Source organism: Lissotriton helveticus, chromosome 4_1, assembly GCF_964261635.1.
Source record: "Lissotriton helveticus chromosome 4_1, aLisHel1.1, whole genome shotgun sequence".
Taxonomy (NCBI): domain Eukaryota; kingdom Metazoa; phylum Chordata; class Amphibia; order Caudata; family Salamandridae; genus Lissotriton; species Lissotriton helveticus.
In genome coordinates, this window is record NC_136063.1 from 824,086,181 (window position 1) to 824,113,954 (window position 27,774).

At 45.2% G+C, this 27,774-nt stretch overlaps 1 protein-coding gene across 1 annotated transcript; it reads right to left on the reverse strand.

Annotated features, from left to right (window-relative positions):
• Positions 1-447: 447 nt before the first annotated feature.
• On the reverse strand, positions 448-27,704 carry TGIF1 (TGFB induced factor homeobox 1). Its single transcript, XM_078687475.1, has 3 exons — positions 27,001-27,704; positions 6,759-6,979; positions 448-1,473 (listed from the first exon to the last, which is right to left on the reverse strand). Exons 1-3 carry the CDS (start codon positions 27,056-27,058, stop codon positions 895-897), a joined length of 858 nt encoding a protein of 285 aa, XP_078543601.1. The 5' UTR covers positions 27,059-27,704; the 3' UTR covers positions 448-894.
• Between the last annotated feature and the right edge of the window lie 70 nt (positions 27,705-27,774).

Sequence of the window (27,774 nt, forward strand, 5' to 3'; positions counted from 1 at the left end):
TTCCTTCCATTAAGAGCGTCCTGCAGCTTCCAAGACAACCCTACCGGGTCACTAACTTCATCATCAGCGTGCTGCATCTTGTGTGGCCACTACTAATTCTAAACTGGGCAGCCATCTTGAAATGGTATTGTCCATAGTGTATCATGGTTTACCATTCCAAGCTGGCCTACTTGGATTAGTAAAACAGGTATACACTACACACTTTAATTTTTGTTTGAATAAACTTCTGTATTACACATTGCAGCCCTTAAATGGATTAGGAAGGAAAAGAATGATTGTATTAATCAGTATACCGTATTGTGAGCCCCATTCATATATTTGTTTTTGTGCTCTCAAGTGTAATGTCCTCCCCCCAAAAAACATCAGGACCTGCATGTACATACATAGCTTAATAGCGCACAAAAATGTTCTAAAAGCTATTTGAACGAAACACTCAATGGTACATCACCTTTACAGAAAATATTTTATTTACATAGTGAAATGTTAATCATCCAGTCTCATTTTGTAAAAAAAAAAAGAAAATGAAAACAGTTGCTTTCTTGGATAAACAATACAAACAGGAACGATTTTATCACTAAATATTGCACAGTATAAAAGGAACAAACAAACATACAAAAAAATCACATAGTTTTGGGAACCATCTCACATTATGCATCATCTACTGAGAAACAAAAGGAACAAAAAAATTGTTTCTAAAGTAGCTCTAAGTTTATTATTCTTGGAACGACTACATCCTGTTTAAGACAGCCTAACAGGATGCCTCATTTCGGCAATCCCTTGTGCAAATAATAATAAAAAATAAAAAAAAGGTTGTATCAAATATTGGAATCAGTCTTTGAAATTGGCCAGACAACATAAACGAAAGGATATCCGTGAGTTCTTGACCTGAGAGCCTCAGGCGACAAGTTTGGCCTGTAGTTCCATCTCTGCGGCTCTTTTCAGTGCAACGTCCACCAGCAGCTGGAAGCCACTGAAGTCCTGGTTGAGGTCTGGCGGGGTTGGGGGAGGAGTGTTGAAGAGTCCGCTTTGTGTGTGCGCCCCAAGTTCAGATTTACTGCTCTCCTCGTGGTACGAGAAGGAGGTTTCGTCGTCCGTGCAGCTGCTGTCTGTGTGCTCTTTGAGGTCTGTGGTTTGGTCCCGGTGGGCAGGCTGGTAGAAGCGGAAGGGGACGTCGGCCAGGCCGCTGACCGTGGTGTGGCAAATCACGGACGGTCGGGCCAGGGCAGAGGGCGGGGAAGGCTTGAGGGTCAGTGGTTTGGAGGAGATAAAGTAGGGCTCCGCAGCAGTGGAATGGAATGAAAGGTCGTCGAACGTCGGCATGTAGCTCTTGGTCCCTGGGGGGGATTCCGCGTGGCCAGACTCGGAAACCTTACTGGCCCTTCGGGAAATGGTGAACTGGTGCGGGTCTTTGCCGTCCTTCCTCAGCATGTCCGGCAGCAGCCTGCGGCGGGCGTTGATGAACCAGTTGCAGACCTGGAAACACAAAGAGAAACAAATCTTTAGTTTTCCTCGTTTTACTCGCAGCAGTAGTTATTCAGAGACAACCCCTTGAATCGGCGGTGTTTTTGTGCCAAGAAGGATGGCTCACCGTTTCTGACACACCTAAACTGAACGCTCTGTTCTGCTGCCACACCACTCCTTCCTTCCCTTTCGTAAGAAGAGCCCGGGGCCACCAGCCATCCGCTGAAGGGCCCCTTTGTGTGCCTGCGCATGCATTAACCCATTTACTCTTTGTTTCGGCCTCTCAGGTGAAAGGCAGGGAAGTGTTTCCTCTTGCAAAAGAACCTCCCAGCCCACACACGGCTCTAACTGATTTTCAATGTTCAACAGCCTGTGTCAACAAGCAGAACTTGAATTACCTAACTGAAATGTGTTCCTGTTCAAATAGCTAACTTATTTCATGGGCTAGGGGGCAGGAGGAGTCAGGGCTCGGTGTTAGGTTTCGGAGAATGCTTTTTTCCCACCATCCCTGCACGACGATGAAAAACACGTAGGAGTGACATCTAAGGAATTCACCCACAGACAGCGACATGAGGTTATTAAAGCCGGCCTTTTCACTGATTATATGTTATTCGACTGAGCCGCCTGATTACGCGTCCCACTGCACTCTGGAATCCACCCCTTTTCTTGAAGCTTTGTTTTCCAAAATAATTTCTGACAGACGAGTCCTGGCGCCTGCTTGCTTCGGCAGTGCACCCAGCTCAGCCCTGGCACACCCCGCAAGTGGCTAAAGGGTGACCACGCCAGACAGACGGCCACTCGGCCTTGTGTTTTTGAAAAAAAAATGTAGGGAGCTGCCTCACCATACTCTGTAAAATAAATGTAATTTAAAATGGCCACCCATTACAATGAGTGGAATCTCAGAGAAGTCAACATTTAAGGTAACTAAAGTGACAGGCAGCTAGACTGCTTGGCGCACAGTGAATTCTGCAACCACATGATGAATGTTGCATGAATTAAAAAAACAAAAAAACATTCAAACTCAATTTTGGTACAGTTCTGCATGTTTGCATAAGTGAAGACAGGCCCCACTAAAATGACCATTTCAGGGGAGCTGGGCCTATAATAACTTGCCCCCGAAGAGCCTGATAACTTTAATCATACCAATATTCCCGCTAAAACCTCTGAATCTTAGATTGGGCTCTACGCAAAAACGGCCTCTTAACCGAGTGGCACCTTCCCATTTGCCTTGGTGTAATTTCACTCCTTTCTAAAAACGGCCATATATTCAACACTAACAGGAATGAGGGGTCACACAACATTGTGTAGAATCTTGGTACTTGCTTTCACCCTTTGTGTTCAAGGGCTAGGGGCCATACCCCAGGAGAGTGGAATCAACCAGATGATTTAGAAACCCAAATCTTGGCTATAAAGTGGCAGGACAGGACTTCCAATCACTATCACTTTGGCCTTATATTGAAGGCTGGACTAACAAACTCCACTACATGGTTCGATCATGACCCTCCCAATTGAGAAACCTTGTTGGTGGATAGGCAAGTAAGCCGTAAGTCACACAAGAATCCGATTTTGTTGAGGGTTTCAAAATCTTAAGAATGTGTACCCAAGCTTCCAATGGAACCTTTTGGCGAGAGGGTGACTTTTACGATCCGGTGTTAAAACTTTTACCCCTTTATAGTCAAAGGATGGCTGAGGTTTTTTTGGGGAGGCTGAGTGACCGCTGAATGTGGGTGTGGCAAGTTGACCAGATTTTCAAAACCCAAAACCTAGACCAGTGCAGAACAGATAACTGGCAGCAACTAAGGATGCAGTCCTTGCCGACATAGGATTCTAAAAAACACAGAGCGCTCAAGACGTGGTTTTATAGAAATGCCACTAATAAACTTAACAGCGAGATACTTTAAATTCTAGATAGACAGTGTTATAGTTTTTTCATAGGGAAATGGAATTCCAATTTTGTGATCGTTTTAGGGCGCACACAAACGCGTCAATAGCTGGCTTAACCGGGTTGAGCTAAGAACATAGACCATGGATGGTGGTCAGGAAGTAATCTGCTGAGCTGTTAAAAGCCATCCAAATCGGCCTGTTGCTCGCATTTGTTTATGTTTGGTTTAACACCACAAGGCCTACTGTTGCGAATTCTTTACTCTTAAATATACATAGTGGGCTTTGGCTCCTACTTCGAAAACTACCTTCTTTGAACCAGGAAAAAACTGAAATCCCAGTTGGAGGATTTGTTAGGATCAATCTTATCAACTCATGAGTACAAAGCTTTAGGCCTAGGCCCTGCCCCTGCCCCCAGTCCAGTTTGTAAAGTTCAGAATATTGGGGCTGTTGACTGGGGTTTAAGATCAGAAGCGCATGTGTCCCAATTCATGCCATTTCCATTTGAGACTTCTCCGCAGCAAGTCCTGAACTTAACACAAAGGATTCTCATAATTAATACAGCTATCCAATCTAGAGTGGATTATGGGAAATCCGTTTTTCTTGGAATGTTCACACACAGATTTAACATACTCCAATACATCCAAAACACAGCCCTCTAAACTCCTTTCAAGATTCTAGAAACTTGAGCATGTTTCAAGAAAAGTGCACTGGCTTCTGGTCAGAAAAACAATACAGTTTAAGGCAGCTTGTAGTTTTTGTGCTCATCAAGGTTGTGACCATGGCTTTCTTCCCAAATAAATAAACAAATCTGAAAACATAATCCCAAAAAACAAACGTTTGATCAACTTCCACCAAAATGCTAAGAATTCCGAGATTCAAATTCCAAGAAATTGGTAGAATATCGTTCGTGGTAGCTGTTGCTCCACTCAGAACACCCTCTCCTTGGAAATTGGCTTGGCTTCTACTTTTCTAAACTTGTTAAAAAAGAAGGAAACCTGTTCTTTCAACAACTGAACATTTTTACCCTACTCATCTTTAACGTATCACTGTCAAAGAGCCTTCACAACACCAAAAGATTCCTAGACAGTGATTAGTGTGTTCAACAAGTAACCTTTAAACACTAATAATAGAAGAAGAATGAAAGCTAAATCACTTCCTGGTGGTTTAAAGATTCTGAAGAAGGGGCTGGTGCATGAAAACCTTTAAAACGTCCCCCTAGTGGAAGATTTCCCTGGACACTGCATCGCTCTGTGCACACCTTACTGCAGCTGAGAGCTTAACGAATTTCAGCAGCATGCAGAGCTCTTAGAAATTCTGGAATATACACGTTGTCCGTTTTTATTTGTTCGATCAGATGAGTTATCTTTAGGAACAGGGTCTTGCCCTTAATTCTTTTTTTTTAAGTTGAGAGCTAACATTGGTGGAACTTCCACACGTTTTGTGTTGCTGGGGAGGATGCTTTGAATCAGAGGAAGCTGAAAATATAGCCTGAAGAATAATCTGCAGGTCCTTTGGGGTGCCACGGTCTTTGCAGCCTGGGGGTCCCTGTTCGTCCATTACATAGCTCTTGAGCTCCAGAGGAGCATGCACCATTAAACCAAATGTGCACCCAGGGCAGCCCGGCAGCTCAACTCCTTCTACAACTGTTGTTAGTGTGATGGCTCATTTAGAATTAGGAAACAGGCTGATGACAAGCGTGATGTTTCTGGCTTTGACTACCTCTCCCTAAACAAGGTGAAGTACTTTTTGTTACCACTGTATCACCCTCCCAGAGAAAAAAACATCAGAAACAAAACAGTTCCTGGTACAGTGCGACTTTAAGTACTTTTATTATTGCAAAAAACATAGTATTATTAACTTGGAGTGACCTGTTGGCCTTCTAGAGGATGACGCCCTACTTGCTATCGCCAGTAGATGGACTGGATGATTTTCTAAAGTGTGTATACAGTGAAACCAGTGATGGCGAAAATTACAGCTGGTCTTCTCTGCATTTAGAATACCTTCAATCCCATAACCGATACGAAAATAGCCACATGATGCTTTTACAGCAGTAGAGGTAGATGAAGTAAGTGTGGAGTTCTTCGTCACTGCTCTACTATCAATGTAGCAACATCAGAGACAGGTGTAGCTGCCTGGCACAAGGGTTACTTACCCAAGACTCCTACCAAGCATGTGGGAAATTGCCAGTTTCACAGCCTAGAAAATCAGGGGTTGTGTCCGAAAACTTGCTCTATGGTGTACAGCGTATTTCTTCTGTTTTAAGTAATCTTTCTTCATATAGCCCCATAACGGTCAATTCAAGAGATTTATTACATATGGTGATTGGCTACCAAATTATTACGAGCAGACATGTTTCCATATTTACTATATTTTTAGTAAGGTGGTTTGGAATTTTGCTATGCAAAGCCAAAACAGTATTGAGTAAAATAATGGATTTTACTCCAAAACAATACACTCTCTCATCATTTGGCCATAACCGAGCTTTTGCATCAGAAACTCTGATATAGCTCTGCCCATAGAGTGTTTGTTTTTCTCCCTGAGGCCTTTAATGTGTTATCCCAGTTCGAGTTCAGTATCACTTTATACTAACATGAACCACTGTGTTTGTCCTTAGTTTACAGATACATTTACTATCTGCCACTTAGAAGAGCCTCTTGCTCCCATGAAGGAATCTTAATGCTTTTTGTTTTGCCCAACCTATCAAAAAATAAACTCACAATACAATGACTTTGGGTAAATCGCCACTCAATATAAATTTAGCACCTAGAAATCCAAGTTTCCTCGGGTCAGTGACATGGAATGTAATAGTGTATGGCATTTGCACAATGTTGCAGACAAATTTACTGCAGCCTTGATCATGTCTTATGAAATGTTTGGCAGAGATAGCCTCTGATGAAGTTGATAGTGGTTTAACAATATACACAGGGTTACGTTTACCAACCTAAGCATTTAGAGCAAAGAGACCCTCTGGAAGCAAGTGTCAGTTAGACCATAAACCATATTGGTCAACGAGGACAATACAGGTCCAGGAGGCACTCAGAAGCTATAATGTAATCTTAATACAAACACACTTGTGACTGTGGGACCACAGAGAGAGACAGGAAGCGGAAAGCATAAGAGGAAGAACAAAAATGGCAGAAAAGCAAAAGACTTGAGAGAAAAAAAGGTTTACAATGTTAACTAAGGAAATGCGTTTATGTTTTTGCAGAAAAAATAGATGTAAAATGGAGAATAAAACTGGGGTAAAAGCGGAAGAGATCAGTAAATTTGTATTTAAAACGGATCGTGGGCACGTTCAAAATATTTTGTGGTACAAGGCTGGGACAGCGACACATATTGGATCACAATTCATCGTCAATGCTATGTTGACCAGGCCTTAACAGTAAACATTACAAGCTCATTCACATAAATACCTGTAGTGTGGAAAGCTGCGTTTGCTGTGACAGAAGTGCTTTTTCTTGCTCCGAGGGATACGCATTGTATCTGTGGTCATATAGCCAGTCTCTTAGGATCTGCACGGACTCCTTTGGTAGGTTGCCACGTCTTCGTCGCTTCCCGGAACAAGCCGTGGAGGACAGGTCAAGAGGAATATCCATACCATCATCATCGTCTGTATCACTCCCCGATAAAGTCACTACATGTGAAGTAGAAAAGGGAGGCATCAAACAGTGGCTAGTTCAAGAAGATTTCCCCAAACCACATTTTGTTTACAAAGCTGAAGCTACTTCAGCGATTTTTGAAGACAGACCATTGAAGCAGGTACATTAAAAGTTCTATCTCACAAAGTGTGCTAATTATGAAGAGACATATGAACTTCTTCCACCAGCATTTTAAATTGGAACTCCAACACACTGTTTTATCTAGACTAACACTTCACTTTCATTGTTGCAGCTGTATAAAAACTGGAAAAGGAGCAAGGCCTAGCAAATTCCTACCTCACAGATAGGTCCTACAATTTTGATAGACATGTATTATTTATTTAACTTCAAGAAACAGAAAAAAATAGGTCCTACAATCTTCATAAACAGACGTGTATTCTTTAGTTTACTTTTTCAATAGAGGGAACATAGTGATAAACACCAGAGCGCTTTGCTTAGTCCGGGTAGATTATTAAACAGTCAGGAATCCTGGAGCAATAAAGCATGTAAAAATATTTAAAGACATTGAGTTATGCTTATCAAACAACATGGTGGTAGTAGTAGCAGCACAATTTTCCTCCAGGTATAGAGCAAGCCTTTGCAATGCAATAGGTCTCCCATTTACGAGAATTTGCACTATTGGCATTATAAATGACAATGCCTTGTATTTATATGTTGTTTTTCAAACAGATAAATAAAAGGCTTCATTGTCATTTACAAAGCAAAAGCTTAAACTCTCGCAAATGCAAGACCTATTGCATTGCAAATGCGTTCGGCGCCTGAGCTATAAAAAAAAATGTAAAATGCATTAGGAGAGAGCGTGTCAAAGCTATTTGGGAAAATAGTGTTCAGATGCTGTGATTAAAGCCTACCAAGTAACAACACACCTAACGGGCTGTCGCCATGGGAGGTTACAAAATGAGATAAGGCGGTACTAAGGAGGGACTACTAAGCCTATTGACCAACTAACAGCCACAGTTTACAGTAGACAATGACACAAGCAAATGAAAAATATGGGCAGAGAGTGGGCGGAGCTTCAAGTCCCTACCTGAATCCAGAGCATGCCTAGCAGAGCAGCGCATGCGATGCTCAGCAGAGCAGCACATGCGATGCCCAGGCTCGCACTAAAAAGGATAGTTGCTCATCGAAGTAGAATATTTGGTTTGCCCATAGAAACTACAAAGGAGTAAATATTAAAGAGATAGCACATAGTCCTAGAGATTCCATGATTCAATTAAGGCGCCCTATAGTGCAATGTGCATTACTAAACATGTTCAGGAGCAATAACCAACAAGTGTCTAGAGAAGATTGGAAAAGTCAACAGCCCATAAAAGAAGAAGGGGGAGGGGGGGTAGTGCTGAGGAGATGGAGGAAGGCAGTGCAATGCCAACTCAATGAAGGAGAAGCCATTATTCCATACGGCAGAGTGAAAGCAGACAGAAGAGCCCTGCATATGTGACAGGACAGCTTGTTCATTCCTCAAGACACCTAAAGTAAAGAGAAAGACTCATCTGTCAGAGTGGTTGTGGGACAGGTGGTTCTTCAATCTCTTTTCAAAGGTTCTAATCAGATATCTTTGGGAATGCTGGTCTATATTTTTAATGCAAATTCTAATTATGGCACGGGGAGGTCAAGAATAGTGAGCTGTTTCTAGGCACAGTGTGTGATAGAAGCCTCTCTGCGCCGTCCACAAATTTTGAGCTAGTAGACAGGTTTGAGATCAGAGGGAGGGTATGATGGCAGTTTTCTTAATCTGCCACTAACCAATTGCCTGTGTATTTTAAACTAGAGCCATATAATAAAGATTTCAGCCCAGGGTCACTCGATTAGATGTCTTCTAGCAATAATTTAAAGGTCTAAGGCACCCAAATTCCCAACATGCAGATAATGGTCATCTGTGCTTGTCCTGCTTTGGACCCTATCTTGAAACTGCAACCGTCCCCGTGAACTCACCCTCATTTGATGGGTGTCACCATCTGTTCTGTAATATTCACCCTTCTAAAAGGCATCATGATCCAGTGACTTCCATTAGGTCACCCTCTTTGCAAACCTGCTTCACTCTCCCAAAAATATATTTACTCCATATACTTTAATGAGATCACCCTCTTAACCATTTGGCCTCACTCTCAACCGACATCCAACTGGTTGACATGTATCTCAATCAAATTTTGGCAATCGCGCCCCTATAGAGGTCCTTTTTCATCAGCCGAAACCTGAAAGACGTCAATAAATCTGTTCAGCTCATATTTTGCGGTATAAGAAGTGAAAAACGCACATATTCAGCCATGGCTCTGGTGAGCAATCCTGCATGTACCTTCTCTTGCACGCGCACTCCCAAATTATAGCACCTCACACGGTCATGTGAGCGGAAAGCAGCACGTCTGGCTGACACTCTGCTACTCTCGAATTAACTTTTCCTGTGGTGACCGGAAGTGACAGATACAAAAAGGTGCATGTTTTTGGGGCATCAGTGAAATATGTATAAGGCAATAAAAAGCTTTGCGAACGTGGAGCAAGGGTTCCTTCCCTTTGACAAGGAAACATGCCCAGGGCTTGCAGGTGGTGGCGCAGAGGGAAGGGCGCCATTATGACACAAACATGACTGGGAAGAACGAAATGCCATAGGTTGTGCGTGCGGTTCCTGATTCAACATGTCCGGCGCGCTACAACTTTACTACACGCATACTTCATGAGCTCATTCAGACACAACACTGGGATGTGCGGTCTGTTTGCTCTTCAAACCTTCACTGAATGGGAGAGGCCCGAGGCCGTCTTGCAAAACAACTTCCTACAAAGGAAAATCTGTCATTGTACCGAGTCGTACAGATAAATGCTGGAACGCAAATTAATTCTCATACGTCCTCCAAGACCACTGAAGACAAAAGTATTCAATATGGCGTTTGAGCTTTTTTGTTTTTACACTTCTTAAGTCGAAACGGGTTCTTATCTATGTGACGGTTCCTACTCTGGGTCAGGCAGTTACTGCGTGTACCAATGCAGCAGGCGGCCCTCCTCGGGGGGCTTGGGAAGCTTGTGCCAATAAACCCGATGACCCACAAGGTTGCAGATGCACCCCAATGTCCAAAGTGACAGAAGGCACTTCAGTAGCAAGCCAGGACTTTAGGAGAGCAGCCATGCGGGTGTTCTGCCAGACAGAGAATGTGAATAACTGCAGCTTGAATGAGTCAATATTACAAGCCCGGTTCATGAAAACTGAAGCGATTCATGCACAGCCTGCACCAGCCAACGACATGTCCGAGTTATCCACCTCAGACGCAGTGGTCTGCGCAGACACAGAGATGGGCCGCTCTCCAAATGAAGCCAGGCCTTTTCAGCAACTGTTGCCTCCCCATAGAATGCAGTGCAACATTCCTGGCTCGGTGAAGGGCGGGATATTTATCTATTTCAAAGAGAAGAGCCCCGTATCGGAGTTTATACAGTGATGGGTGCTACGGGGGTGACAGGAACCCTTTCTTGCTAATGGGATTGCATATTTACCAATGCTGGTTTATAAAGCCTTCTATTTTACATCGCCTGGGTCAATTGGCTGTCTCACGAACTGCGCTCACGACTTACATTTTCTGCAAGCGCTTGGATAGTGGATCTTTCTAAAGGTAGGGGGTTGTGGTGGAAAACAGGGATACATGTGTTATGAAAAACTGACACACAAAAGGAGGAACAGCCACCTAATGTAAAAGTGTTAGACATTCATTTCACTTCATATCAGCGGAACCCCGCGGGAATAAATGTGCGCCTAAAATTATGAGTGGACTCATCCAGGACCACGCCGACCGAACCCACATTGCCCCCCACCTGAGGGACCTCCACTGGCTCCCCATCCAGAAGAGATGCCAGTTCAAGGTCCTCACACACGCATATAAAGCCCTCCACGACCTAGGACCTGCCTACACTAACCATCAACTGAACTTCCACCAACCCTGTAGACACATGCGCTCCTCTTCACTCGCCCCACCCCACATCTGTTGCAGTCGTGGCCACTCCATCTCCTGCATCGCTGTCAAGTTCTGGAATACCTTCCCCTGTAGCTCCTTGCCATCCCCTCGCTGGCAGACTCCAGAAAGAGACTCAATACCTGGCTCTTTGACAGAGACATAGCGCGCTGATACCCCTAAGGGTGACAGTGTTGCGCTCTACAAATGCTGTTTGACTGACTGACCATGTTATTTACTGTGCATAGAGAACTGATGATGGCTATCAGGTACTCAGAATAATACCTATGCCCACTATGTCTCGCGGTAGTCAGTTCTCCTGAAAACATTTCTGAACGGGTGAACGTAATGTTAAACTCTACAATGCAAAAGATCGGTGCATGCCTCTGAATACAATCACAGAAAGGCAGTATAGACATATCCCCTTGCTTTCCCGCACCCTCTGTAGAATGGGGGCCACATGGCTCTGTGGACACAATTTTCTGGGCTCAGCTGAGAAGGCATAACCAGAGTAGTAAACAAGAGTGGCTTTATCAGCACTGAGTGTGTGGTGCAATTTCACTTGTCCTGCCACCCATCCTCCCCAGTAACTTGGTGCTTAGAAATACCAAAACTACAAAACGTCGCTCATAACCCTCCAAGCAAGGCCCTACACAGACTGTAGCAGATTTATTTATAAGGACTAAGGATATGTAGGTGTGCCAATGCTCGCACAAGAGGGCAAATACACTGAAAGATTGGTTAATGAAGGAAGGAGATGATGCCACTGACACCTTTCAGGCCTAGTCTGGGGCACCAAATGCACGCTAAATGCATTTGAAGACATTACCTCCACTCCGGCCGTACTGGCATCTATACATAGTAAGAGGCTCAAGCAGTGGGAATAGGAAGAAGCCTCAATTCCTTCTTCTACATGCTCAGGTTGCCGATGCATCCCCTAACCAGGAGGTGGCCCAGCCTGCCCTCCTGGACCTTGCCATTGCATCCATGGTCACTCTGTACCTGCCAGAGGAGCTCTAGGGAGCCAGCATGTCCCAAGGGAGCCCAATCCAGAGACTCAGACTGGGCCTAGAGACCTCCTCAAAGGATCCCCCAACTCTCATCCCAAAGTACTGTTCCAGTCACTGACAAGAGCTTCACAGGAATAACTAACCCCATGGGCACCTCGCTGGACGATTGCACCTCAAATGAAGCTCTCTTGCGTTCTCTCTCCAGGTTCTCCACAACATGTCTCTCAACCAACCTTCGCGCATTTGTATTAATGGCAATACCTAGCATTTCCTAAAGGCATTGTTGTGTCATGGCGGCTTGTAAAACCTGACAAGAATTGCCAAACCTGGGAGAGAGGGGGCACGCATAGTAAGGTCAAATTGCCAAGAAGGGTTTAGCACCATCACAGCTCAAACAAAGAGCCTACTTATGGTTAGACACCATAATCGTGCTGCGTGCCATGGGATAGCTTGACGACAACATGCTGTGCAGCATAAAGTGGCTTAAATATGTCAACAAATCTGTATGCCATGTCTTCTGAATATTGTTGCAGTAATCACAACTTGTCCTATCTCGGTTAAGAGCAGTGGTGCTGGAACAATTTTTCAGAGTGGGGGTGATGTCAAAGTTACATCACTAAGTTCATAGGGATTGTCAAAAATACAAGTGTCCCACAAAGAACAGGTGTAGTAAATTATCCATGCCCATTCATGGTCAGGGTGTGGAATGTAGCTGGTGGTGCATTTTGGAGCACACAGTCACGTAAGTGGTACTAAAGCGTGGTGCAGTATTTACGGACAGCAAATTCTCTGCTGAAATGGCCATTAAGTTCGAAAAGACATCCAGTTTTACTGATAAACTAATGTAGAGCCCACACAATAATATGAGAAAATCAGGGTTCAGCGAGCAATGTCATTTGCGCATCACCAAGTAAAGTGTCTTGATTTGTTGTGATCCTATTAAACCTTTTTTCCATCAAACTTCAGGTTAAAACAAAAAGTGCTTTGTTTTCCTTTAACTGCCGACATATTGTGAAATGTGTACAGTTATTTATAGGTATTTAAGGTTTGCTGTGTCAGAAAAAATGACACCCTGCATCCTTTCCTTTCTCACCAGCAAGATTGTCAAACAGTTAAGTTTACAAAATTCTCTCACTCTGCAGTCAGAGAGCAACCAGTGAGCTTCAATTTCTATGTTAAATGAAAAAGCAGCAATTTATTAGAAGACACAGCCTGACATTGGCCATCTGACTTTGAAGGCACAGCAAATGTGACCTGATAAAAACGAAATTTAAAAAAAGTGTTATTGCTCATTCATCTTCGTTACTACAGCACGGTTATTTTAAGGGTGCGGTAGCACTTATATTTCCAGCACCTATGGTTATGAGCAGGTAAAACTACCATATTCTTGTCTTTTTTTTGCATTTAGATGCATGTAACTCTACGTTATAATGGGTAAAAATGAAAAGTAACATTTGCAGACGAACTTTTCACATCTAGCATGGGCGAAATACGGGAGTCCTGTACTGTCCACTCCCCACCAAATTACAGCCCTGCCCCCGAACACTCTTCTCCCCACCAAAGTAACCGCTCACAAGCTTTTCGGGGCAGGCAGGACAATTAGTCTTGAAGTTAGCCCTTGGGTTACATAGGTGCCATGTCTGTATGTGTAGGACCCATGATCTACTTTAAGAGAAAATTATCACCATGCACTGACGCCTCTTACATTGCTCCCAAATGGACATTCAGTTCTAAGTACTTATCATAAAGTGTACAAATTCAACGCAGAAACGTGCCAATAATGCACCTAAGTGCCACAACACACACCTTCATCTTGTCCTCGCCTTTGGGCCAACCAACACTGTCCATGCTGCGACTTGAAGGCCACACCTGTGACAGAAAAAACAAACCTGAAACTTCCCAGCGGGGCGACTTGGTAATTCACTACTTTATGTCCGCCTTTACACTTAACAGGAAGCACAGACCTCTGTTCTAAAGAAGCTATGCTGTCACAGAGCAGTGCACATCTGTCCACGGCGTTATCCTCCCAGAAGCACCTCCCATTTAACCATCATTTAATCCTTCCAGAAATGTCTGGAATCTTGTGAGCCATGCACGCATTCTATAGCCACCACCGGCCCCATGAGGCTTCAATTACCACAGTTCATCGGCCCTTTAGAAAAGGGCCTTTCAAAAGAATTTTCCCATCCATTTTTTTTCTCAAATCCAGAAAGTTTTGAACCAGGAGAGAAAAGAGAGTCTAGGAAACGAAGTAAAATGTAATTAAAGAGCATTTATCTTCCAGGAGCATTCCAATTCTGCCGGCCCAGCATGCACCTTCTAGCTGTAGCGAGCACTTTCAGAAACAGTAATTAAATAGTTGAGGGTTTCAGCTGCCTAGTGAATCCCAGACCAGCAATCTTAGTGGTATGCGCTCATGTGTGAGGAAATCTGAGTCAACATGAGGTACTTGCTGCTAGGCAGAGAATTCTGTCAGGGGGCAGTCCAACTTTTGAAACTGGATTTCTCAGAAAACACAGGTTTATATATAGTATTCTGGGGACGGTTGAGTATGAAATGTAAATGTAAATGTACAGGAATTTATATAGCGCAAATCACCAAGCGGTTTCTAAGCGCTTGCTTAGGGAACCCGTCCTGGTATTCCCCTGTGAGATAACCCCGGCAGGGTATCCACAAGGTGAAAGCCAGGCATCCCGCCGCGAGGGGCCGTTGTGGAGATTAAGCAAGCTATTACCCAGAGTCGCAGAGTGTGAACCCATGAATCGAGTAGGCACGGAGCGAGAATTGTCGAGTCCATGGACATTTTAGGACTCAAGACCCCGCCGAGCCGGGAATTGGGCTGACCTCTGCTTCCAGGTCTGCCTCCTCTAACCAGTGAGCCACACTTCTCCACTATGCCTATGAACAATGCCCAACTTTTAAAAAGGTTTGCATTTGTTCACTCAGATCCCTTATGCTAGTAGTTATAGATTATCTGGGGCTGTATTCCATCGGGCAGACTTTGGTGGAGCCCCTTCTGTAATACTGAGAGCACTGGTGCACATATAGCACCAGCGCTAGCTTGAGAGGGTGTTCCCTCATTTGCATGGGAGTGTGGTCTCATGCAAATGAGGGAATAACTTTGCCTCTGTGCCATCAACGGTTAAGGGAGAGGCAAACAGGCCTGATTGCCTGTGATTGTGTGTTTTCCTAATGCATCCCCCAGGTGGTGACAAACAGGGTCCCATGGACACCCCCAGACATTCTTCTGCAGGCGGGCGCAGTCACTTATTGTACCTGCCTCCAGGGGCATCTCTGTGAGCTCTAACTTGGATGCTAAGGTAGTAGAAGACTTGTACTGTAATTTCCATTGAAATGAATGGCAACTCCATGACGAGCTGACCTTGTCATTAGCATGGAAGTGGTTAAAGGGCGGGAGGATTGCCACCTGTCCTATGAAACGCAGAGAGGCTAGTAAGCAGCAGCTCCATCTTTCACTCAATGGGCTGCCCCCGGGCAGGGGAGGGTTCATGGCAGCAATGAGCGCAGCGCATTAATTGTAATAAGGCACACTGTCCCTGTTTGCGCTTGGTTCACCTGTTTAAAGGTGGGCCTTGCCAATAATAATGGGCCCAGGGGGTCACATTACACATGGGGTGCCCAGTCCGTGTCATGGCGCACCTTTCAAAAGGTGTGCCTGGCTTACGCGGGGATTGTGCACTCTATTATGATGAATGAGCTGCACCCAGGGCAGCTGCAAACTCATGCTGCCCTGGGGGTATCGTATTTGGTGAAATATGAAGTGGAGGCTGGCAAGCCACTCTGCGTTTCACAGTACAGGCGGCAGCTGCCCACACCTTAAAGAGGGGACAGAAATCCTCCAGCAGAAGAGCGCAGAGAGTGACTGTAGGGTAATGTCTCGAAGGTCGCTGGTATCTCATTTCCCCAGTCCAGAGGGTCACGCAATAGGGGGTCACCAACAGTGCACCACCTTTTTGTGGCACACTGTCAGTGCTCCTTCGAAGGGTCTGTTTGCCTCTGCGCCCATATTCCTAATAGGGCACGGGCAATGAGGCAAAGTGATTCCCTCAATTGCATGGGACCGAGGGGACGCCTTCTCATAATAGCTCTGGTGTTACATGTGCACCAGCACTGGGATACCAAAGTACCCTGGGGGCACAAAAAAATCATGCACACATCTGTTTCACCCCCCATGCATTCTGAATAAGACGACCCCTGATGTTTGTATAGCACATGACGTGGCTATTTGATGCTTGTACCTGGTCAGGTGGATTGTACGCCAGAGCGAGCGAGAGTGGTTGTCTGAATGAATTTTTTACAATGCAGAAGAATTGGAGAAAGTAGGTGAACACAAGGGATGTGCTCCAATCGTTTCAAGTAACCTGGTTTTGCTATTCAGTGTGCAAGTGTCAGAAATGTGTGTTAGGTATTCCAGGTAGGTCATGTTTCATACGTAGCTCAATCAACTACATGCAAGGTCAATTTAGTACCAAGTAATTAACTGCAAAACCAGCAGGCGCATCATAGAGTGGCATGGAGATACTAATGAGAGGGTGAAGATGGGTGGTCAAACTTTTACAGCTCTCCAGAATAGAGGCAGTTTGCTACAGTTTGAAGTGAAATAGTAAAGAATTCCACAGTTTGGGGGGTCTGGATCGAGAACAAGGTGGGTTCCTTAAGTTGTGTAAACATGATCAGAAATCATAATGGTTACATTTGCGCCAGATTACATCTAGATCAGTGTCCGTGCAGCTTCCCTTGCAGGAACAATGGACCGACTCCTCGAAAAGTTCGGCATGTAGAGCAGAGGGCCATGGAGGCAGTTTGCTGGACGGCAGTCAGCCAGTGGAGTGCTTATACTGCAGACTGTCAGGGGTATAGAAGAAATCTTGCACCTGAGCTCTGGAGCCTTTGGAGCCCGTTTAGAAGATATTCAAGTGCATTGTTTACTGTAGAAGAGGGTACAAACGTTGTGGTGGCTTACTCTCTGAACATGAATCAAAGGAAAGAGTCACATAAGATGTCTGAAGTGGAAGGAAGACTTGCCGACTCAGTTGATCTGGGGTGCCAAGAAAGATACGAGTCCAAAAATGACTTAGAGGTGCCCCATAGGTGGAAGGGAAGTGTGGCAGGTATAGCTGTTGGCCAATGGAGGGCTAATTGCATGCCACACTTTAATCTTGTTGGCATTTAGTGTTAGATGGTCGAAGTTGCCTAGTCAGTGACTGAAACAGTTACTAGACGCCTTACAAACTTTCTCTCAAAGTGATATTGGTGTGGTTTGCAAAATTAGAGCAATTCAATGTTAAGAGCTCCACTGAAGCAGTGGAGTTGCTCAGGGCTAATAATGGCTAGTGTAGGCCTTCTGCTCGAACATTTCAATGCTGGTCTTTCTGCTTCTCCCTTTTTTTAACTTAGAACATTCTGCCCTTAGTGGGTGGTATGTTACAATAGCTTTATAGCCCTTCAGTCTCGGGCTATATTAATGTTAAAGGCCCTCTCCCTCATTATAGGCACTCACCTGTGGCTCAGGCCTATAACTCTTGTTCAGGACTGCAGCCTATAATTCTCTATTTTAACAGGGATGTCCAGCAGCACTAGACATGGTTGCTAGGAGTGCTGGCATAAAAGTTGAAAAGTAGCAGGCCTGAAATGCTACGGTGGACTACAGAAATAACAGGTGAGAATTTAAAAGGTAATGGAGATGATTTGGTAGCAGGAAAGCTGAAGATGGAGGGTGGAATAACTTATGCTGTCAATGGCTGCGGACATGTCCAGCAGGATATATGTGCCTGCTCCATTTTTGTCTTGTGGTCATCTTAGAGGGACAATTCTGACCAGTCACATCGGGGAAATAGGGGATGATCGAGCTCCATGAAAGCCGTAAGATTGAAACACGTCACTCTTTCAAATCCCCCAGCCATAAGGCACTGGTCTGCGATGTGCTTACACATGTAGGAATCAATGACATCAAGTTCACTGGGAAACACCCCACATTCAAATGATATATTGAGAGTGGTGTTAACCAGTATGGCAGCAGAGATAGGGTGCAGGACTTACTTTAGGGGTGGTGGTCGATATATAGCACAGATTCAAACCTTTCACAGATGGCCACAGAAGGTTGCCTCCACCATACGAAGCAGGAGAAGCATGCTGATCCCACTTGGATCAAGAGCGAGCAGCATGTTTACATTCTCAAAATGGGGACGATTGACTAGTAAGTGAAGGATAAAGCAGAAATATGTATTAAAAAAAAAGAACATGGCCTCTGTTTGAAGAGATACCTACATTCGGCTGGATGCACGCTTACATAGTGTTCCTGAATGTGGATAACGGAGTTACAACTTTAGAGAGGGTTCATATCTGAGGCACTAAAAACACTGACTGAGTTGAGTCATGATCTCAGAATCCTCCAGACCGCTTCAGAAACTGTTACCACCACGTGACCATGGAAATGGTAGAAGTACGCTATGCAAATGCTGGTAACTTAACATGACAAAGAAAAGCATGTGCTTCTTCGGGCGCTAACGCTGCGCGTGACATCTCTCGGCGTACAGAGTGTTATGTACTAAACAACAAACTGGGAACAAAGGCCAAAAGTAACCGGTCAGCTTCGTACGCTGCTGTGGAGGCTACTTTCTGTGTGTCCAAGTGACAGAACCGGGCGAGAGAGCACTAGTCTGGGTGTCTAATACAGACCCACGGTCAATCTGTAATCACTGCAGTTTCGGCCCCCCCCCAGCACACACCTCCCACTCGTGGCCCGGGTGAGCTCAGGTCTGCTGATGCACAGCCTGGGGAATTCCAATGGGAACATTTTGCCATGAAAACGCACACATTTATTTATTTATTTTTATTTGTTTACATTTGTAATGCGCACAGCTACCCAACAAAGGGTTTCCCGGCGCGGCAGATCCCAATAGCAATGCGGTTACAGAAACTAGATGTTAAAGAGCCATGTTTTTAAGGCTTTTCTGAATGTGATGTAATTCGACTCAGACCGCAATGTATGTGGCATTGAATTCCAGAGCGAAGGTCCTAGGAATGAGAAGGACTTGCCACCCATGCGTGACAGCCTGGTCCTTGGAATTTCAAAATGATTTGCCGTGGAAGACCGAAGAGATCTGGAAGGACGGTAGGGGCGCACCAGGTTTTGCAGATATTTAGGAGCGGTGTTGGTGGAAATCCTGTGCATAAAACATAGAGATTTGAATTTAACTCGGTTTTCAATTTTTAGCCAGTGTAACTTCCTGATGTATTTAGTGGTTGGAGTAGAGATGGGAATTTTACAGAGAAGTCTGGCTGCTGCATTTTGCACTGATTGCAACCTGCGGACAGTAGCTTTGTTCGCCCCCAGGTACAAAACGTTGCCATAATCTAGCCTAGATGTTATTAGGGCATTGACAACTGTTTTCTTGGTGTTTTCAGGCAGCATCCAACAGATCTTTTTTAGCCATTTTAATATGGCAAAGCAGGTGGCTGAAGTCTTTACCGCTTGCTGATGTAAACTGAGTGAGTCGTCAATAATGACGCCCAGGTTGCGAGCATGAGTAACCGGGGTAGGGGGGGTGCCCATTTCAGTTGGCCAATGTTGGGGTCCCCAAAGTTCTTTATTTTTGCCCAACACGATTAACTCGGTTTTTTCGCCGTTAAGTTTTAGGAAGTTTTTTTGCATCCAGTCGGCGATTTTACAGAGTCCGAGTTGTAGGGTGGAGGAATTATCAGAATCTGCAGCTGATAAAGAAAAAAGCAGCTGGGAATCATCAGCGTAGGAAAACATTAAAAGCCCTGTTTCCTCCACTATTTTGGCCAGGGGGCTCATATACACGTTGAAAAGCAACGGGCTAAGAATAGAGCCCTGTGGAACTCCGTGTTTGAATGTCATGGTATCGGAGCAGGCAGTTTGTGAGAAGACGTTCTGCCAACCATGAGGTAATCTAGCAGACGTCACGTGATCAAAGGTAAACGGGTTGTATCTCATGAATCATGCTTTATTTGCAACGCGGATGTGGTGGTTTGTGTATGTTGGAGAGGAATGGCAGTAACTTAATGAGCAAAAAGTCAGCTTTAAGTTAAAAAGTCATGAAAGTAACGTTAGATGTTTTAAATATAAAAACAGCATTTTTACATTAACAACCTAGCTCACGTGAATATTGGTCACTATTTACTGCAGATAGTTTTCAGCTAAAATATGTATGCCATCTAGGCGCTTCTGCACAGTGGCACATCTCTCTCATGCTGTCTTTTCCTACTGTTAAACAAATGTATTTAAAATGACCAGCACACGAGGTCATACCGTGCAGTGGGATCTTATTTAAATAAACAGGCATTGCTGGTATGGGGCGAGTTATCTTCGCTCTATAAAGTGCTTGTAGCGTGGAATCTGACGTAGAAAACAGAGCTTGTCTATCTTTTTATCAAGTTAGATTCTATTTCCAAGGGGATCATTATGGGAGTTGGCCTTTGCACCGTAGTTACACATGTATGCAAGTGATTTATCAGTACACCTGAACGAAATGACATGTTTAATTGACCCACGTTTATTTTCACTGGCATGACATGCATATACATATATATTTTTCGTGCATGACATTTGGCCCTCTGCATGCTGGCCAGCTGTACCAATTTTTAAACATGAAGTCTCTGGTTAAGTTCTGACAACAGGAAGAGGAAGGCGCTGCAGCGGATTCGCAGTATCACCCTCTGCTGACAGTCACATCTAGACATGACGCTGCTGGCATTCAGGGCGGCGCTCACGGGCCCGGCGCTCTGCTGTAACTACTTACCTGATTTTAATCTCCCCCTCCTACTTACGTCCTTGAAAAGGTGGCAACGTATGGCTTGAAAGGGAAGGTCTATCCACATGTTTTGGGGCATCAAAATACCTGCAGTATAAAAATCTCAGAACCATCCAGTCATTTTATTTCCTCAATGTAACTTGTCACTTTAAATGTAACAGCTGAAAAGTAACACTTGACAGCCATACTTGTTCTCCCTCCTTGTTCTGCTCTCACACATTTCAAGTACATACTTTTTCTCAAAGTAGCATCTGCCTTTCTTCTACTTGAAATTTGTCATAGAATGACAAGAGTGAAAGAGAGCAGCTATCAACTGTTATCTTTCAATTGTTAAAGCTGGGAAACAGTTACAGAAATGACACTGAAAATAAATGACTGGAGGATTGTGTTTGTTTGTATTGACGGTCATTCAATGCCCCAAAGGTGTGTTGCGTGGATCTCCCCCCTCCTTTAAGCCTCAGTATGGGCACAGAAACTGCAAAACTGGGCAGCGAGCAACAGGTTTCTGGCTTTCTTAACAAAAATATGTAATTTAGAATTAAAATTAAGGCATTTTGGGGGCAGATTTACTACACAGCAAGACCACTTACAGTGCTGTATTGCATGACAGGGAGAGTGCAGGAATGCTCCATATCTACTAAGATATGCTGCATTTCTGCTCTCTCCCTGCGCTGGCGCACTGAGTGCATCCTAGCGCCAACGCAGGCACCCTTGATCAATGGTGCTAGGGCGCCTGTGTTACAGACAGGATTGTTTTTTTGCAGGAAGGGACACCTTCTTGCATATAAACACTCCTTCTAGGCTTTTTTTCCTCCTTCTATGTGTGTACATGTAAAAAGAAGAAAAACAACTGGCAAAATAAAGCTATTTCTCCTTGTTACGCCTCACCTGGGAAGGCATAGCATTGACTCATGCACAGGATTACTGTCGTTAGTAAATATAGCAATGTGACAAAAATCATGGGTGGATCTGTGGAACCCCCCACTCCACCCATTAAATGCATTCCCAAGGCAGAGTACCACAATGCAGCAATGTGTGCTGCCTCACATTACTCCAGATTTACTATGCCACACAGGGTGGCTCTGCGTGGCTGAGTAAATCTGACTTAAGCCCTTGAGTTGCCCTGCTTCACCTTGTGTGACGCAATGACAAAGCAAGAGATTTGTAAATCTGGCCCTTGGTTCACCTATGGAGTCCCTCAGGGATTGTGCCTTTACCCATCGCTATTTATTGCCCAGTATCTTTGCCAGATACTCATAATCCGGAATTTGCCTTTATAATCCAACAAATGATGGAATTTATCACTAGTTTTCTTAGATCATATAACATAACGTGTACTGGTAAAGCGCACGTTACCTGGAAGGGTATCTTGGCGCTGAATAACAGATGTTTTTTGTTACCCATCTCAATAGTAATCAATCATTGCCCTTGGAAGGATGAAAGGCTGAGTGGACACACTGGGATTAGAACCTGTGACCATGAGGTCAAACACAGACCCCCTACAGTGAACACATTAATGAGTACAGTAAGCCACCAGAGTCGTCAATGGGGCTTTCGTATGACTGAAACTCCAAGTACATTTCACTGTCCAGAAATATCCCTGCTGTGAGACTTAAGTTACTTCTCCTGTAATACTTGAAAATCAATTGCTGCATTTGACGCCTTCTTTTAGAAGACCATTGTGCACTTGTGGCAAGAACAGTTATTGACTCCAAAATAGATAACCGACTGGTATGGTGTTGACATCAGGAACAAAAGGCTTTAAAATGTCCAGGTTCGTCTTAGTTTTACTGCTTAGAACCTGACTGGTACACCTGGACGGGAGCTTATCTAACATATCCTGGGAAATTGCACCCGTTTCGTGTTAGTGGTATAATTACACAACACCTTGCCAGATCCGGTATGCAATGACAATCAGCAACATGACTGAGATAATCCGGTCCCGAATGATGATGTACTTTTATCTGGATTCCTAGTGCTTGGATGCACTCACCAGGCTTCTGGAGAACACAAACTGCTTCAGAAGACCCCTCTTCTCTCCTGCTGGTGGGCAGCAGGGCTCTGCTGAAAGTGCTTCCCTGTTTGGGTTGTCAGCTAAGACTCTGCTGATAGTGGTCATGGTTCTACCTAACAGTGGAGAGGTGGCTTTATAGGTCTGGTGCTAGCCAAGACCTTTTGGGGTAGATTTATGTTAACTGGCGCATCCCCAGGGATGCGCCAGTTAATGTGCGCCACAGCTCCGCCACCCATGGTGCGCCGCATTTATAATGCGGCGCACCATGGGGCAAAAACGGCACAGATGCGTGACGCATCTGTGCCGTAAAGGTGGCGCATTGCTGGAGTTGCGTCGCAAGCGCGACGCAGCTCCAGCAAGGCTCGGGGGTGCCCCATCTTAACAATGCTGCGTCAAGACCTACGCCTGCTTCAAGCAGGCGCAGGCTTTTGACGCAGCATTGGACTGAAAGTGACTGAGTGAAATCTTATAGATTTCACTCAGCCACTTTTGCGAGGCGCATCTGCCCCGGAACGCCCACCCTGCGCCGGAACGCCCACAAGCGGCGCAGGGCTTTACAACGTGACGCATCTGCCTAGATGCGTCACGTTGTAAATCGTTCGTAGGGATGCGCCACGTTTACGCCGCCTTGCGTGACGCAACAGCGGCGTAAACGTGGCGCAAGTGCCTCATAAATCTGCCCCTTTGATTTTAGTAACAATGTACAAAATAGTTATTTACAGGAGCCTTTTTCATCCTTTGGTCTGTTGTGTCATTCACATTTTTCTTCTGCCCACTATAGCATTCAGTGCCTATTCCGCCACTGGCTTCCTTCTCAGTGACAGACAGCATTCTGAAGAACAGCTGCACAAAAAGTCCCTCCAATGCCAAGGAGTACTATGGAGATTTTTCATTTGAGTCTATAAAGGCCCAGCAGTTCACTCAACTACAATGTTTTACAAACACCATGAGGAACCAAAGCACTGACAAAGTGGCAGCCAGTTCTGACCTTTTAGCATTGCCAGTGCTTGCTGAAAGCCAGATTTTGCCATCTTCCCGGGCGAATTCTGTATTTTTAATGTCCTGTAAGAACTTGTGAAGAAGCATGCAAATTAGAGTGACATTCCTCCTGAGCTGGCGAGCAAACAATGACGCTAGTTGATCGGATTCACTCACCCTTTATGGTTCTTGGTTAGTAGGCCTCACCAGGCCTCAGCCGTGCTTCCCTGCACTGCACAAGCTTGGCCAGGTAAATGACTGCAAAGTCTCCTATGCCCTGATGATACCATATCAATATTAAGATTAATCAGCAGTGGTTGCAACCAGGCTACTTCCCCTCTATGCGCGACTCCCGTTGAGGCGGGTTTGAACTGTCCACCCAACGTTTCATTCTCATTCCCCCCCCCCCAAAAAAAATGTGTAACTTTCCCTGAGGGTACCTTCCAAATAATTTCTCCAGTCATGGAAATGTAACCAAAGTTACATTTGGACCAGCTTTTTAATAATGTCAGTGCAAGCCTGTTATACTTTTAGGTCAGGAGACATGCAGACGCTGGCAAATATGGCCAGCCATTTTGACAACAATATTTTAAATTCAGGTAAACTTATAGATTTTGATTGAGGCGGTTTAAGTATGAGGTAAGTTGATTTCAAAAGCAGGGTGGGGTCTCCTTACATAGGCCAAAACGTTTAATTATGTGAAGAGATATGGTAACCAGGTATAAAGCGAAATGTGGGCGCACTACACTCTTATTTGGGGAAAGTATATAGCAAAAGAAGTGTATAAATGGTGATCCAAGGAAAGGATTGGTTACCATCCACAATCCTACATGCCCTCCCAAAGAGCAGAAATCTTAGATATACAAATCCGAGCACTCAAATAATTATATGTACAATAGTATCTTATTGGTAGTCCAAACTTGTGGAGGAATCTACATACACCGTTTTGATCAGCCCTGAAGAAGTCGAGGTCTTAATGACCCAACGACGAAGCACGTGTTGGCTTTTTGTCTCTAAGTTGTGTACCCAACTGCTCGTCGCTCTGAACAACTGTACTGGATTGTCTGCTTTCTGAATACAAGTGGAAATGATAATCACTACAAACTCAATGTGAAGATTTGGACTACTATTTGGGCCTAAACTGAATAACTTGTATTAAAATGGACTACCAATAAGATACTATTGTACATATGATTATTTGAGTGCTCGGAATTTTATATCCAAAACGTTTAATGTTGAAATGGGGTGGGGGATTCTGACATGAAATGGCGGGTCGAACTTGGACATTCACTTGTAAATGCTTTGGGGTCGGCTCCAAGCTGGGGGCACAGCTGGACGCTTGATCCTGCTGCTCGAGAATGTGGGTGGAGCCCTCCAAATGAAGGAGTGTGCCTGTCAAACTGCAGCCCCACAGCCGAAACGCCTCAGAGTTACTTGTGCCCCTTGCAGGGTGGTGAGGGATTGGTATGAGAACGCCTGGGGGTGCCAGGTACTTTTCGCCTATTCTTACCTCGAGCTTCAAAAAAAGCTGCTGAACCAGTTTCCTTTTTAGTCTCTTCCCCTGCGTGAACTCAGCATCTTAAGTTCCCGCAGAAAAACAGAAATTTGCCGCTGCCTTGGAAAAAAGAATCAAAGGGGTTTCAAATTACACAAAACAGGACTGATTTTGAAAAGAGCCTTTTATTTCTACCTTCCACCACCTTGTGGGTGGGTGACTCCCACCACCTTTGTCAAGCACCAGTGGCTGACAAACCAGAACAAAAAGATCCGGTCTCACGCCCGGAGCCAAGGGGGGAAAAAAAAGCCTTTGTCCCAGCGAGCTGGAGGAGGGGAGGAAAAGTTTCTGGCATCTGCGTGTTTTCTCGCCTCGTGTGTTCGGTCGGCGGCTGCAGCAGCAGCAGCACTGCCCCCTCCTGTCAGAGCCGAGCGCAGAACAACAGAGCACATGGCTGGCAGCACACAATGAGCCGCGTGCACACATGCCAACCTCTGGAGCACCACGACGAGGTACCCTGCCCGAGCACATGTGCGTCTGTTCATAAGCGGATGGGTGCCTATAATATACTCAGCCACCGCGCTGTTTTAAAAAAGGACAGCGTACAAGATTAAAAAACAAAACATAAACACACTAGGCACACTGCCTTTTAAATGAGGTCGGTTGGTATTCACGTTCAAGAACAAATGTTCAAAAGATTTCTGACACGTGGGCACTTTCTCGACAGTAGGTGCCACTTAGACCCGCAAAGACATGTCGAGTTGGTGCTGGTTGGGCATAATATTTACTTGCTGCAAACGTCATTGCTGGTATTAAATATGTGTTCCTTTTTCCGGTTGTTATATGTTTGTTAACTGTTTTCTTCCTCTCTTGCAAAGCTTACTGATGCCTTTGAGGCAACTCCGCGTTGAATAAAAACCGCCAAATAAACATTACTGCGCGTGGGTTCTAACACATCCGCCAAAATTCACTTATTCTTAGCAAAGAGCCGTTTTGCTTTTAGGGGGGGGGGGGCTGTGTGTCAGTGGGCTGTCGTGCGAACCACAGATGCTGTAAATGAAACAGACAGTTACCTTACTTTCTTTAACTTTCATTCCGAGAATGAAGAAAATGTTCCGTTTCTCGCTCACACCCACGTGTCAACTCTCAGCACGCGAAACTATGCTTAAAAAGAATACTACGTTCAGTTATATAAAAAAAAAAAAGTTGAAGGCGAGGCCGAGCCCCAGACAGCAGTTGGAAAACACATGACGCCTTCCCAGCCAGGAATGCCAGCGCTGCAGACAAAGAGCCCTGCAACGTGCTGTTGAGTTAGTACAGGACTTTAAACAAAAGAGAGCATTCAACAAGTTGACATAAGGTAAAAGAAGGAGCGCCAAGTCGCGATACTAAAAGGTGGGATCCAGTAGACAAAAAAAAGGAGTAAGGTACATGAAGTAAGAAAACGAAAAGACAGTTTAGCAGGGAGGCAGATGAACACGTTGTTTTTGACAGCGCGCCAGCAACATGGAAACGTGCAGGGGCACACAACAGGACGACTGTGGATGTTTTGTCTGAGCCCGAAACTCGCACACAGCAGCCCTTTGTGCAGCTTTTTCCACCGGCTGAAACCAAAAGCCTCTTGCCACGGTTCAGTCCACTTTTTTTGTATTACCTCAGCTTGCGCACCTTAAAGTTCACGAAACTTGTCACCCCCCATATGTTCTCCTTGCACATCATGAACGCATGAAGCCAGCCTAGACCCCACTCCCTGGCACTCAAACACAACTCACCTCGCTTTGCTTTCATCCTGCTCCGCACTTCAAAACTTTCCCCGGTCGGGAAGAACATAGAAGCAGCGGGGACAAAGTTTGAGGCGCTGGAATCCGCCTGGCTTTGGAGGGGTTTCGGTGCAGGTGCCCTCTGCCAGGTCTCTGGGGTGCCCTCCTGTCGGTGTGAGCCTCCTCTCAGGGCAGCACGTGTTGCCAGCAGCACCCTCGGTCTCAGTCCCAATCCGTGCCACTGTCCCCCCGTCTGTCAGAGGCAGGCACCGGTCTGGGGACACAGGGACACGCAGCGCACACACCAGCCCCGGAGAGATGCCGCAGACGACTGCTGGCCACACAGCCTCGCTGCCTGGGCCGCTTCCTGTGTTTCCTTTCTTCCTTCCCAGACAACCGTTTGATCATTAAACTGCGGCGAGGAGGGGCAGATCCAGACTCCCGGGCTGCTTTTTTTTTTTGTTTCCCTCTTGTTTGACAGCTGCCCTCTACTTCGCCTCCTTTCCCTGGCGCGGTGAAACCGGATGAGTGCGCCCACCCCGGGAGGAGGGGAGAACGCAGACAAGAAAGCGGAGGATGTTTCAGGCAGAAATGCAAAGGAGAGAAGAAAAAAAACTCTTCGGAGATTACCATGCCATTAAAAAGCCAGGTCACAAAGGAGGCGCCGGCGCCCCCCTCTGCGTCGCTTCTTATTATTTTGATTCATTCTTTGTCACGGGGAGTGGTTGGGGAGTTTATGACTTGTTTGCGAAATCGCAGTGACAGAGAAAGCTCGGCTGTCACTTT